The sequence below is a fragment of the Aplysia californica genome, unplaced genomic scaffold (assembly GCF_000002075.1).
Source record: "Aplysia californica isolate F4 #8 unplaced genomic scaffold, AplCal3.0 scaffold00009, whole genome shotgun sequence".
NCBI classification, from domain to species: domain Eukaryota; kingdom Metazoa; phylum Mollusca; class Gastropoda; order Aplysiida; family Aplysiidae; genus Aplysia; species Aplysia californica.
The window spans coordinates 2,169,430-2,183,036 of NW_004797279.1; the positions used below are offsets into that span (position 1 = coordinate 2,169,430).

The following is a 13,607-nucleotide window of genomic DNA, read 5'->3' on the forward strand; positions in this document are numbered from 1 at the left end:
CAGCAAGAACCAATCACAATTCACTTGAGCACTTCGCTGGATTGCTCCGGGGCTCACATAATTTTGGCATAGAATAGTGCAGTCTATCACGTTTATTTTTAGATTGCCTACTGTGGGCTATGTTTCGGCGCTATTCGGCAGGAGCACATTTGAGATGTGTCGTCTTATTAATATTAAGGTACCGCCAAACTCTCTACGAGTGTCGTCATCGCTTGGGTTATCTTAAAGAGCGATTTATAGGTCAGGTTTCCCACTGCTGAATATCCTGTGGTGTTTAGATACAGCGCATGAGCTTTGGCATGGCATAGTAGATGTTTTACGGCGCTATAGACACAGAAACGACAGTTACGGCACCAGCAAGGACCTTGTTTTGATATAATATTTGGCTAGTGTTTGTTTCTGGTGTCTTTTATTTTATTATTGTGAGTGCTTTACGTAATAGAACATTAAAACATTTTGGGCGGCACTGCACGACTGTGGTATATGGACGAACCGCGCCTGGTATGCATGAAGAGAGAATATATGATTTGCTGCAAATATTATTCTTAAAGCACCAATGACATAATTTTACACCAGAACATCTGCCGCTAACGTTACCTACCAAGACACTCCCGAACTGTGTGGATAGAGAGACAGGCATTTTCCAATCACGGGAATTGTAGTGTTTTAGTCAAGTATGCTGCCAGTTTTATCTAGGTGCTTTTGATGGATAGCTTACAGTCTAGTGGAAGAGCGAGTGAGAGAGGGAGGGTGAGAGGGAGAGAGAGAGGGGGAGAGAGAGGGGAGAGAGAGAGAGAGAGAGAGAGGAGGAGTAGGAGGAGGAGGAGGAATTGGAGAGAAAAGGAGGAGGAGGAGGAGGAGGAGGAGGAGGAGGAGGAATTGGAAGATGAGGAGGAGGAAGAGGAGGAGGAGGAGGAGGAGGAGGAGGAGGAGGAGGAGGAGGAGGAGGAATTGGAGGGAGGTATCGTACATGAGGAGTTAGATATTAATATTATGGTGAGCAGGGTGCTGAGGGAATGGTTATACGATAGGGACTTGCCATCTTGTCTCCCAAACATAAGGCGTCCATTAACTTCGTCTCTGAACAAAGACGAGTAATGAACAAAGTTGCAATTCATTGGCATTATAATAATCTAAATCAACATTACCTTTTCCATCAGTTTCACACAGATTTGTTGTGCTATGCTGCAACCAGGATAGCAATACCATGTTCTCACCACCACAAGCGCTATCGATCAACCTTGAGAAAACCTCCTTGAAAAAACGTACCTGAATGTTGTATGTACATGTAAATGATTTCCCAGACATTAAGCGGCATTTGAAATTGAAGATTGTGAGGATATTACATTCTGTGCCTTGTTGTTGTTGTTGTTATTGCTGTTGTTGTTGTTATTGCTGTTGCTGTTGTTGTTGTTGTTGATGATGATGATGATGTTGATGTAGTTGTTGTTTTTCTTTAGAGAACAAAAGGAAAATTACTGCTACTATTACTATCACACATAATCGCATGCACTATGAGTCTCAGTGGCTATCTGAAACAAAAGTGGACTAGACAGCAGATAGACATTACTATAGTAGCATGGCAGTATCAATATTATTGTATTCAAAACTCTTTCGGGTAGAGATAGGGATTGAATTGTACGATACTTGATACCTTCTCATATAGGGATGGATGCCTTTTCAGATACTTTCTCGTGATATTTTTCTGTTTTCTATTTAGTCTATCTAATTAAGTTCAATGCGAGGGGCTTCATCTGTTGCTCTAAAGTAAAAACATAGTTGTTGTTTTTTAATTATTGTATTACCGACAGGGACCCAACTGATTCCTATTAATTTTTCACTGTGTTTTTGATCACCTCTAATCCACATGCCTTGTGACTAATGCTTGTTCAGCTTAAGCCCAGAAATACTGCCAAATGATTCGATGTCCGACAAGGCAAATGCAAGAACCTCTTGCTCTTTTATAATGAGAGTGATGTCATCAGCATACTGCAAAAACTTAGCAAAAAATTTCCCCTGCCAAAACGGTATTCATTCAGGATATTAAGTTGCTATTGTTTCTTAATTGTATTGACATCTACAAGGACAAACAGAAGTGGACTTCTGCAGTAACCTTGTTTTATTCCTCGCTCTGTATCGAGCTATTGCGACAATTCCCCCCCCCCTTCCACAGCACTCTGTATTAGCCATCAAATGTCCTACCATATCAATAAATTAATAAACCCTTCCCCCAAATACTTTCAGGGTGGCCAATATTGTCCCTTTTCTCCTGTGTCAAAAACGTGTTGGAAATCCAAGGACACCACTATACCGGGTAAATAATTATTTCTATCAGATGCTATGTAGATAATGTCGTCAAATGCCCTAATGTGCTCCGAGCGAAATGGACCTGCCTTTCGTCAAGCCTGTTTGGTTTTCATTGATTAAGACTGGCGTGACACTCTGTAGCCGTAGGGCTCATACCTTGGAGAAGATTTTATTGTCCGTGTTTGTCAGTGTTATCGGTCTCCAATTCCGAATAATTGTCCCTTCGTAAATCTTTCCCTGTTTGTGTTAAAGTAGACCTAATGTCGCCTCTTCTTTGTGACGGCGATAAGTCTCCCGTCTCCAGACACTGCTGAAAGTTTGCAAAAGTTTCCTTAGTTTGTTTCAGAAAAAAAGGTTAAAAGTGGTGGTAATTCCATCGATCCCAGGGTATGAATAACTATTTACCTTATTAGCAATAGCAATTCAACAATGTTTAGTTCGCTATCACACATTTCTATGTCAGCGTCATCAAGTACTCGATAATTACATCCTTGGGGGAAATCATCAACTCCATTTGTTTTAAAAATGTTGTAGTCTTTCTATACAAACGTCCAAAGTGATTTTAATACCATCCACAATTTCTGTATCGCCATGCAGATGATTCTATTTGTCATCCAGTAAAGAAGGTATAACATTATTACGGCGCCTGTTTTGGGAAACAATTTGGTTCTATCGGGGTACTTCAATGTTCAAAGACACTAATCAGCAAGGTTATCCACCGTTTCACATTTTCAGTTGGGCCTATAATCACTGGGGAGTGAGGGTTTGTACATGTATGTCTCGAAGGTCACAAAAGCTGACCAATACATGCCCGTTTGCACAAAGCAGGTTAAATGAAGCAAATTTTGAAATACATGTAGTCTAAAAAGAAAGATTATCACACATTACAGCCCCTATTCCATAGAAGCTCCTGCTACTTAATCATTTTTTAAAATCACTGCAATGTTAGCAAAGAGAATAGAAATTTGGCTTTCCGTGGAGTTGACATTTTTACACTGTTGCGTCACATATTAGGACACTGAAGGCACCGTTGTCTTCCCCCCACCTTTGGATTAGATTCGTGTCGAAAGGTGATCGATGGAGGGGAAGGAACAGGAAAAAAGTTTTTAAAGATTGTGTCAAGAGTTATATCCCCTTTGTTGTTGCGCCCCTGGGGCCAACTTCAGTTTGCTAGAACATTGCATATTATGATGCATGCAGCACAAAGCAACCAGCTGGTTATTTCCAACTGGCAATGTCTCTGTGGTCTGAGGGTCAATTTGAGCACCAAATGGCCCTCAAGGCTTCCTGAAATCTAGAGATTTTCATTCAAAACTGTTTCAAAGAAGAGTGTAAACCAGCTTAATTTTTAATACACTCTTTATTTTGGAAAGTGTTTTACGGCGCTCGTAACTGCCTATGAGGTCAAATAAGCTCGCGGTACACTGTTTGAGTCAAGTGTAAAACTGAGTGAGGAAAAATAGTGGGAGTGCGGGTGAAGGGGGTTGTGTGTGTGTGTGTGTGTGTGTGTGTGTGTGTGTGTGTATGTGTGTGTGTGTGTGTGTGTGTGTGTGTGTGTGTGTGTGTGTGTGTGTGTGTGTGTGTGTATGTATAAAGTGCTGGGGGAGGGGGGGGTGGTGATGCTAGTTTTAACTCAAAGGTCTTTCTTTTATTTATGAGGTTTGATGCCTGTTACCCGAAAGGTACCAATCAGAAGCCTTTTTATATAGTACAGTATGGTACAAATTTCATCTCATCCAGTCACCACATGCATAGATCAGCACTAGGCCCCCTATGCTCGTTGGGCGCCCAGGCCACCGCTCAGTGTGTTCGTGCGTCAGGTATACTCTGGTTCGAATCGTGAACAGGGCATTCTTGAACTTGAAATTGCTGACAAGTCGAAAGGCTAAAAATTACATCTTAGGCGCAGGAACAATGAAATTATGACCTACTTTTATATTATTCAAAGCACGGGTCGCTATTGCGACTCATTGGCACATTTTCCCCTCCTCATTGCCTGACCTGATCAAACTGTCCCGGGCTCTCTGGTGGGACTTTGAATAGAAAAGAAGTGAATCCTTGCGTTACTTGAACCTCAATGTTTATCACAACCCATTTCTTTCCATAAGTGACCAGAAACGCATTGTTCTGTATGGGTTGAATTATGTTTTCTTACGGGATTTTGTTGTTGTTGATTTTTGTTGGCTGTTTTGGCGGGGGAGGGGGGGTTCTTTGTTTGTTTGTTAGTTCGATTTTTTTTTTTTGGGGGGGGGGGGGTTCTTTGTTTGTTTGTTAGTTCGATTTTTTTTTTTTTTATTATTGTTGGCTTTTTGTTGTTTTTATTTTGTTTTGTTTATTTTTTTTTTGGGGGGGGGAGGGGTGGTACACCTTAACCCCCGCCCTTTACTGTCTTATATATACCCCATTCCCTGAACTAATCGACCATTTATATCAATCTTCAACCCCCCCACCCCCATTCCCTTGATCCCGCACCCCCTACTCCTCATCCACCCCTCCCTCCCCCCTCACCGGGACACTGTTTGTTAACACAGAGGTTGTCTCCTCGAGATCAACTCGCTTACAGTAGGATCAACAGTGGTGGCGGTTATTGGGCTGTCACTTTGAGAGAGGAAAACGATGTTATCAAACTTCTAAAAATAAAGGGAAAATTGGCAATGAATTTTAATACAAAAAAACCAGAAATTTATGCAGTACAGAAATGCACTTTTCTACTCATACCTGCTTCATTTTTTACTCGGGTCAGGTGGTGAAGAGGTTAAATAATTTTGGAAATGGCCTGCCTTTCAAAGCTTGCCGAGGCGCTGACTTCGTCTTGGGTGAATAAAAGGAGATACTAGATCTAGACGAAATACTTCCCCATCACGTTATCAAGGTAATGTCTTTTGCGCAGCAAGCCAAACGCATGACCATCACACACAACAGCTAATAATAATTATGTTCTGTAGTGGAGAGCAAGGTGCATATCATTATGCTCCAGGTGCAAGGCGTCGTATTCTCCAGACCATATTCCAAACAGTTCTAACAGTACCCAGAAACTTTATTTTTAGAACACCTATGTTTATGTCACTATAGATCACCATACTCTCACCTGCTTCCCCATCGCAGTGCTTTTCACGGCTAGATCTATCAGTAACGAACATACTATGCTGCATTGAGAGAAAAGAAATCCGCTGCGGAAACTTGGATTAGAAGCAGCGTAACTTCAGTTCATGCATGGATTATACCCGAAGAGCCTTTGTTCGATGTTCATAGCCTTCTTGAATGATGTCCCTAATCGGACCCAAAACTGTCACTTAAAAGATGCTTCGTCTCATTTTTTCGGCTTCAGTGACATAACGTTGTCACTGGACCTACTTAGCGATTTTAAAAATCCTACCTGTAGAGAAAGCTGATAATGCAGCCTGTAAATAAAACTCATTTATGCATGGGAAAAGTGCGAGGGGCTCTTGTGGTCTATGGAAGGTACGGTGTTTGCCTATCAATTAAAAGATCCCTGAATCCAAACCTGCCAGAGACCAAAAAAATATTGTTCTCTAAAATTGTCTTTGTCCACCTTTGCTGTTCTCTAGTCCCTTTCTGTCATCTCCTTTCATGTCAACTCTCATTCCCTCTCTCAACACCCACCCCTCCCGCTAACCTTTTTGCTTCTCCCCCCCCCCCCCCCCTTTCTCCTGACTCTTTCTGCTGCTACCCTCGACTCCTTTTTACTGCTCTCTTTCAACTACATCCCTGACTTTAGAGTAGATAAGATCTTAAACGTTGTCTTCTCATATTTTTATGTAGGTGTTTTAATACCCCATCGACACAGTTTAGATCATTTAGAAGGTGGGCTTCCTTCCGACACTGCCTGTCAGGCCAACCCGGGCTGAGCGGGATACAACATACCAGCAGAATGACTGAGATACTCGATAAAAATGTTGTCCCAACTAGGAAATCGGACTCGGATCTCCTACGTACGACAGGCAAGCTCCTAACCCCTACACCACTGACGCCGGCGCCTTCTCGGATAAGGGCGAAAAATGTCGGACATTCTGTGAGCAAATTAAACACCGTAAAAATCCCTTGCTGATCTTAAGGTCGTTAAAAGTAGGTTTCAGGAACCACCCTGGCAAAATTCAAAATATATTCCTTAAAAAACTGAAAATACTCTAATTAATATAAAAAGTACCTTCGAAATCTGAGGGCAAGGGGCCTTCGGAAGAAGAAAAAAAAGCTAATAAGTGTTAACATCGGTTGTACTGCCGGTTGGACAACCAGCGGTCGGCTATCCCCGAGTTCTTTCATGGGAACCCAACGAAAAAAGAAATGCATTAGTCTAAGAAGCGCAGTGATGTTATTACCATATACAATTAAATGAAGAGCATGAGGTTTTTAAGGGGTAGGTGATACGCCCCCATCGACACAATTTAGATCATTCAGGAGGCGAACTCCCGACTGGCATTGTCAAGACCAACGCGGGCTGAGAGGGATACAGCATCCCAGTAAAAAGACCAAGATACTCGATAAGAAATTTTCCCCACTCCCGTCTTCTGCATGCAACAGTGACGCTCTTAACCGCTGTACATGTACCACAGACGTCGGTGATCAGTCGAATCAAGGTGTTAAATACACAACATTAATCTAGGCCAAATTCGTCAAAACTGATATCGCGACGGTTGAGCGCAAGAAGTGACTATATCCATTTTTCACACAGTTTCGAGAAAAATGAGTTAGAAATTTTGACGGTATTGAAATCGCTATAACATAGTCAAAAAAAGAAACGTTAATATCTCGATACCAAATTAAGCTACGGCGGTAAGAGAGTGGCTTAAAATCTCACATCTCATATTGATTACTCTATTCCGACCAAAAGAGGACAATAGTCCTTTCTTGCGCTCAGCCATAGATCCTAAGCAAAAACTTACGTCAGTAAAAACAATTTTAAAAATCAAATTTTCAGACTGATGGGGAAACAAATTTAATAAATACAAACAACAAAGGCAGGTGATATATCCACCAGAAGACATGGGCATTCCAAGTCATCACTTAGGAACTAATACCTTTATATCTGGCAGGAACACATAGTAGGCCTTCCAAGTAAGCACTAAGAAATCCTTTACGAAGAGGTTAACCTCCGTAACACCTACAGAAGGAGACACATTCCCAATAACGGCGGTTATCTAGCAGCGTGCGATGCAAATTGACACCCCAGAATAAGGCCAACAGTAACCTCCAAGAGAGGAAAGGCACTAGAGGATATTCTACAGCTAAATATCACATTTTGTTTAGGGTCTCTTTGTTTGGGGAGGGGGTGCCGGGTTGCTAGTTGCGTGTTATACGATTGCTTGTTTGCTTGTTTACTCTTATATATGTTAGGTTGTTTGTTGATGGGTTGGGGGTAGGGGTTGGAATTAATTTGTCTTTCAGTAGCATTTTACGTCTCATTTATGATTCCTAATTTGTAAAATAAAAAATAAAACAAGGCAAAAAAAAAGAACAAAAACAAAAATTAAAAAAGGAACACTAAGCAAACAAACATGGGCTTGGAAGTTGTTTTTGTTCATTTTATTCAACGCAACAAAGGAAAAGAACAACCAGTAATGAAACATTGTCACAAAAAGAAGGAACTTCTTTACCTTTTTGACCAGAAATATCCCATGATTCCTAAGTATGGATCAGAAATGAAAATGCCACCTCCTCTTGTGAGACTTTGTAAAGGCCTGGGGTGCTGTACGCAACTACGAGTATTTAAACGTGACGTGTGTCAGCTCAAGGCGTAGTTTTGTGTTAATGCTATATTTGAACCTCTGTATTTTCAGCAGCTTAGAATTAACCCATGTCAGTGCATCTGCCATGTTGGTAACATTCATAGCCGTAGCTCAAGGAAGAAGACGACACTGCAGTCGACATATAAAAAAACTAAAAAATCAATTCGTTCATCATAAATGCGCCCAAGAGGTTTCCGCCTGGCGAGTTTCCTAACAAGCCTCCAAAAATGTCGTTACTCTGCCTGTTGTAGTTATTGTAACCGTTGTACATGCCCTGCCTGGGTTTGTAGTAGGCATCCAGGAGGGAAGTCTGAGGGGTGCCAAAGAAATCTGAAAGAAGAAAATTAAGAAATAACAACTACAATAAAAATAATAATAATGATGATAATAATAATAAGTATAATAATAATAAAAATAATAATGATAATAATAATAATAATAATAATAATAATAATAATAATAATAATAATGATGATGATGATGATGATGATGATGATGATGATGATGATGATGATGATGATGATGTTGATTATTCAAAATGCTATTATCATTATCACTATTATTTATTTCTATTATTATTATCGTTACCATGTGATCATCATCATCATCATCATCATCATCATCATCATCATCATCATCATCATCATCATCATCATCATTATAATAACAATTATAAATAGTTTTGTTTATTTGTTTGTTTGTTGGTTGGTTGGTTTGGGTTGTTTTTTAAGAGCCCGTCAGTCAGTTAATTTATCCCATTTCCAATATCAACAGTTCTTTGGGCTTCTTTTGAGAATAACTTCAAACAAACTGAAGCTCGATTCGATATACGTAGCTCTAGATATATGGCATGTGTCCAGTAGCTTCTGTAAATTGAGCACCAATAGCATCAATATCAAAAGCAACAACCAGCCCTACAACAGCAGCAGTAAACACAATAAAAGAAAAAAAAACATCAATATCAACAAAAACAATACCAACAACGAGAGCAAGAACAGCAACATCAAGAAAATAACATCAGAAAAGACCCGCAACACAAAGAATACAGTAAAACTCGGATATAACAGGACTGACGGGACCGGCTGTTTCTCCCTGTAACAAGTGAGTCCTGTTATAACCATTATCAAGGGAAACTACTAGCACCTTTGCACCTTCAGCTTGCTATATTATATTTGATTACAGCGGATCCTTTTCCAGTTGGCTGTTTTGCTGACACAGATACGGAATCCATCGGTGACCCCCAACACTATGGGGGGGGGGGGTATGTGTTTGAAAGTTTTTGTCTAAGCAAGCGATTATTCAAACAGGTGAAATGTCTTGGCTGACACAAATTTTAATAATTTGACAGCTCGAAAGCAAGTGCATGCAATGCAAGATCACTGTTATATCCGAGTCTTCGCAAAGTGAACCCTGTTATTGCCAGGTTCATATTTCTTACACTTTTAGAGAAAAAAAAACGGGCATTTGATATATCAGTTATATCCAAGCTCCTGTAATAACAGAGGCTATTACAAATGGACTGGACTGTAAACTTTAAGTTTCCAGAGCTTGATCCAGCGATCACATGACACGGGTCTCGGTGTGAAGAGCTGCATAATTTGAAGTAGTCTTGGTCTGAATCTACGACGCCCTCGTAGCACCCGTGTACAGGACATATTACTAATGGCGGCCCATACTCTTTACATAAAATTTTCACAGTACGGAGGCATTTGATGTGGAATTTTGCAAGTCGACTTTTTAATTTAATAGGGCAAACTTTGCCCATCCACAATTTGATACAGGGCTCCCTTTAAGTACTATCTATAACCGTATCGATAGTTAGTGTCAAGGACAATCGGACTATAGCTGTGGTTTAATCAATCAAAAGCCTCATTGTGCCTTTTTTTCCAGGAGGGGGGGGGGGTGTTGTTGGGTTTTTTTTAGTTGTTATTTTGGGATTTTTTGACATCGTGGTACTTACCCATAGATGCTGGCATTGCGTGTGAATGCCCGGAGTATCCTCCCTTGGAGCCATCTGCCTCAAATTCTTCCTTTGGTCCCGTCGAATAGGCCGGACCTGACATAGCGGCCGCGGCCGCAGCAGGCATGGGCTGGTAGATACTGGGAATAGACACAAAGAGCGTTGCAGTTTAGTTTTTGAAGTTGTTTATGTCTCCATGCAGCGGCGGGACGTAGTGAAGGGTTAAAGGGCTTGAGCCCCACGGACTCCCCCCACCCCCCAACTCCTTCCCTCAGTAAATGAATGTTTCTTCTAATAAACGAGATAATCAGTTGAAACCGTTAGAACTCTTTCAGAATCTTCCGCCTCCGCCTTTAGTTGTATGTGGTAAACACACACGCTGGCTCATTTATCCAATCACTGTAGTCACCGCTTACAACGATAGTAACCTAACAGCCAATCAAATGTGTTTACGGCTAAGCAAAAGATGAGCCCATTCCCACGGTCCTTTCTTAATGAAACTCTTCTTGAAAAAAGATGAAAGAAACAAACGAGAGCCCGTGGAAACTGTTGTTACAGAGGGCTCGTTCTCTGCCAACCCATACAATTGGGGGAAAGTTCATGACACACTTTCTACAGAGACCCAGTAGCCAAAACACACTCATGGGCCCACGTTTTAGGAATGCCTTGTTTTCTGCGACCCCATGGCCTAATCCAGTTACTGTTGCATGCGTGCGCTTGCGTGTTTTGGTAATTAATTAATTAATTATTTTTGGTAAGTGTTTTACGGCGCTCAAAACTGTATAAGGTCATATGAGCGCGTTTGCGTGTGAGTGTGTGAATGAAACATACTCACACATATCTGGAATGTCCTCTGAGCCAAGGAAATCTTACCTTTGAACTCTACCTACCCTTATTAATCAGCCCCACCCACATTTAAAACCACCCACCGCCACTTTCTCTATGGATAAAATTGAAGTTACTTAGGAAGTCTTTGTGTGTTGCTTCGATATTGGCTATCACGGTCATCCCACAGGTTGATGCGTGGATATAGCCTACATACCGGCAGAAAGACGGAGAAGTACCATAAAGTCTTTTGATCTGGAGAATCGAGTTACTCTCCTATGTGTGCTCGGGAAAAAGCCTTAAACCATTCTGCAGTCGCCGTTTAGGGAAATGTGCGAGTTGTTGGATATGATAAGAAGAAAGTTCTAGTTTATAACAATGTTTTTCTTAACAAATCAAACGAGGAAAAAATTAAGAAACCCACGTGGCCCGTTATTAATAACAACAATTAAGAAACGATAGACGCATTTTCTAGGGCAATTGACACGTCATAAGGCTTCAAACATTTTGCTCCCTCTGGAAAAATGAAGGCAAACAAGGCAGGGCTAGTCCAAGAGAAACTTCTGTCGAAAACCTGAACAGACTTGTGATGGCAAAACACCAGGCTACTGTACAACATTGCTATGTATAATGCAAACCTGTGAAAGTTAAAATTTTCCAACTTAGTTCCTTTGGTGACACTTAGTAGCAGCAGCAGCAGCAGCAGCAACAGCAGCAGCAGCAGCAGCAGCAGCAGCAGCAGTGGTAGTGGTGGCGGTGGTGGTGATGGTGGTAGTAGTAGTAGTAGTAGTAGTAGTAGTAGTAGTAGTAGTAGTAGTAGTAGTAGTAGTAGTAGTAGTAGTAGTAGTAGTAGTAGTAGTAGTAGTAGTAGTATAGTACATCAGCACGTTACTGTTGGGTTCTTATCAATGTCATTCACAATTCACATTTCTCCTCTCCTAAGCGGACTTTCAAATAAGTTATATGCTCACCTCTGTCCAGCAGGTGGACTAAACTGCTGGAATCCGCCGTGTTGGGGTGGAAGAGGCTGGAAGTACTGTGGCTGTGGTGGCATGGGCTGGGGAGGCGGTGGTCCAATATAGTTGTTGTTGGGAGGAGGTATGAAGTTATTGGGCGGCTGGGGAGGACCTCCAAACTGCTGGGGCTGTTGGTAGCTGTAAGTTGGAGGAGGAGGGGGCGGGTAGTAGTTTGGGGGTGGGGCGAAGGGATCTCCATTGGGAGCCACTGGCAAATCTGGAACAAAATGGAACACAGTATTAGTTATAAAAAGAGTGTTTTGTTGTAAATTGTTGCGAAACCTCCAGTCGATTTGTTAAAGAAAGATAGGAGACGAGCCCCAACTAATTTACCCATCTGAGAAAACCCAACTGTGTGGTATACATCCTGTGAAAAAAACAACTGAGATGCTCGATAAGATGCCTCACCCATGTGAGAGCTGAATCATAATCTTTTTGCTTTGGGACAAGATTCCTAATATCACAAAAAAAACAATGATCAAAAACGTTTGAAGGTGAAAAAACAAAATAACAACATCTGAGCCAAATGGGACAGCCCCAATCATACTAACAACAGCAATAAAAAAAAAAAATTAAAAAAATAATAATAATAATAATAATAATAATAATGATGATGATAATTTCCACACTGCGAGGCATGTTGTCTAAATCTTATCAAAATGCCCAGGACAATTTCGGCCGTGACAGTAAAAGGGTAAAGGATAACCGAGTTAACGAAAATACGGGGTCTTAAAAAGACACAGCTACAGTTTGTGGTTTATTTTAACATTGCACGTTGTAATTCTCGACACGTTTTGGGCGACACTCGTTCAATCTCCAACGCAGCGTCATAAACATTGCTTGTACTGGGAGTTAAAGGTGTCTCCTCCAACAACGAAGTTAAATCTGGTTTACCTGACTCTTGAAATATCCCAAACCATAACTTTACCCCAGAAGTCGTAAGTTATTAGATATAGTTCACGTGTGTAGATTCTGCACCGTGCACCGAGGCTATTAAATAGTAGCCCCGTTCTGTCTCCATGCCAGGGCTTCTCGAGAAAAGATGTCACGTAGATTTGTTCAACCGTCCTCGTTGGCAAAGCCGATGGTGGGAGCGTGTCGATGGTATATCCCACACTTAACTCTCCACTGTCTTTAACAGTAAATTTCAATTGCTGAGTGTTGTTTTTTTTTATCTTCATCTAAAGATGCTGTTACTAAATCGACACGTTTCTATTTCTTCCCGAATCCAGGATCAAGTTCATGGATATCTTTTAGAAAGTGAAGATCCCTCTTCTTGTCCTCTATTTTACATTTGGGACGTTTGCCAAGACATAACTTATAACACAAAATATAAGTTATAACAGGTACATACTGACACATTTGTGTACACCTGCACAAGTAGAGGCGGAGAAACGTATTTACACACACAAGTACAAGCGCACACACACTTATGGCATTTCAGGACATGTACAGTCAAATACACATATGCACACACACACACGCGCGCGCGAGCGCGCGCGTGCACGCACATACACAAACGAAAGCGCGCCAGCGCGCGCACACACACATACATACACACTCGCGCATACTCACCCCACACACATATACACACATTCACACACACACACACATTTAGATAGATAGATAGATAGATAGATAGATAGATAGATAGATAGATAGATAGATTGATTGATTGATTGATTGATTGATTGATAGATAATGCAGCTCGGCATGGTATATGATTTTAACACACGCATAATCTCTCTCTCT

The 13,607-nt window shown here is 41.1% G+C and overlaps 1 protein-coding gene across 1 annotated transcript in view; it reads right to left on the bottom strand.

The window, feature by feature from the left end:
* Positions 1–7,829: 7,829 nt before the first annotated feature.
* LOC101851460 (extensin-2) overlaps positions 7,830–13,607 on the bottom strand; it is a 17,310-nt gene continuing 11,532 nt past the window's right edge. The window contains exons 2-4 of the mRNA XM_005089799.3: positions 11,811–12,072; positions 10,015–10,154; positions 7,830–8,384 (exon numbers count right to left, since the gene is read on the bottom strand). Of these exons, the coding sequence (XP_005089856.2) occupies positions 8,206–8,384; positions 10,015–10,154; positions 11,811–12,072 (581 nt within the window). The 3' untranslated portion in view covers positions 7,830–8,205. The remainder of the gene's footprint in view (positions 8,385–10,014; positions 10,155–11,810; positions 12,073–13,607) is intronic.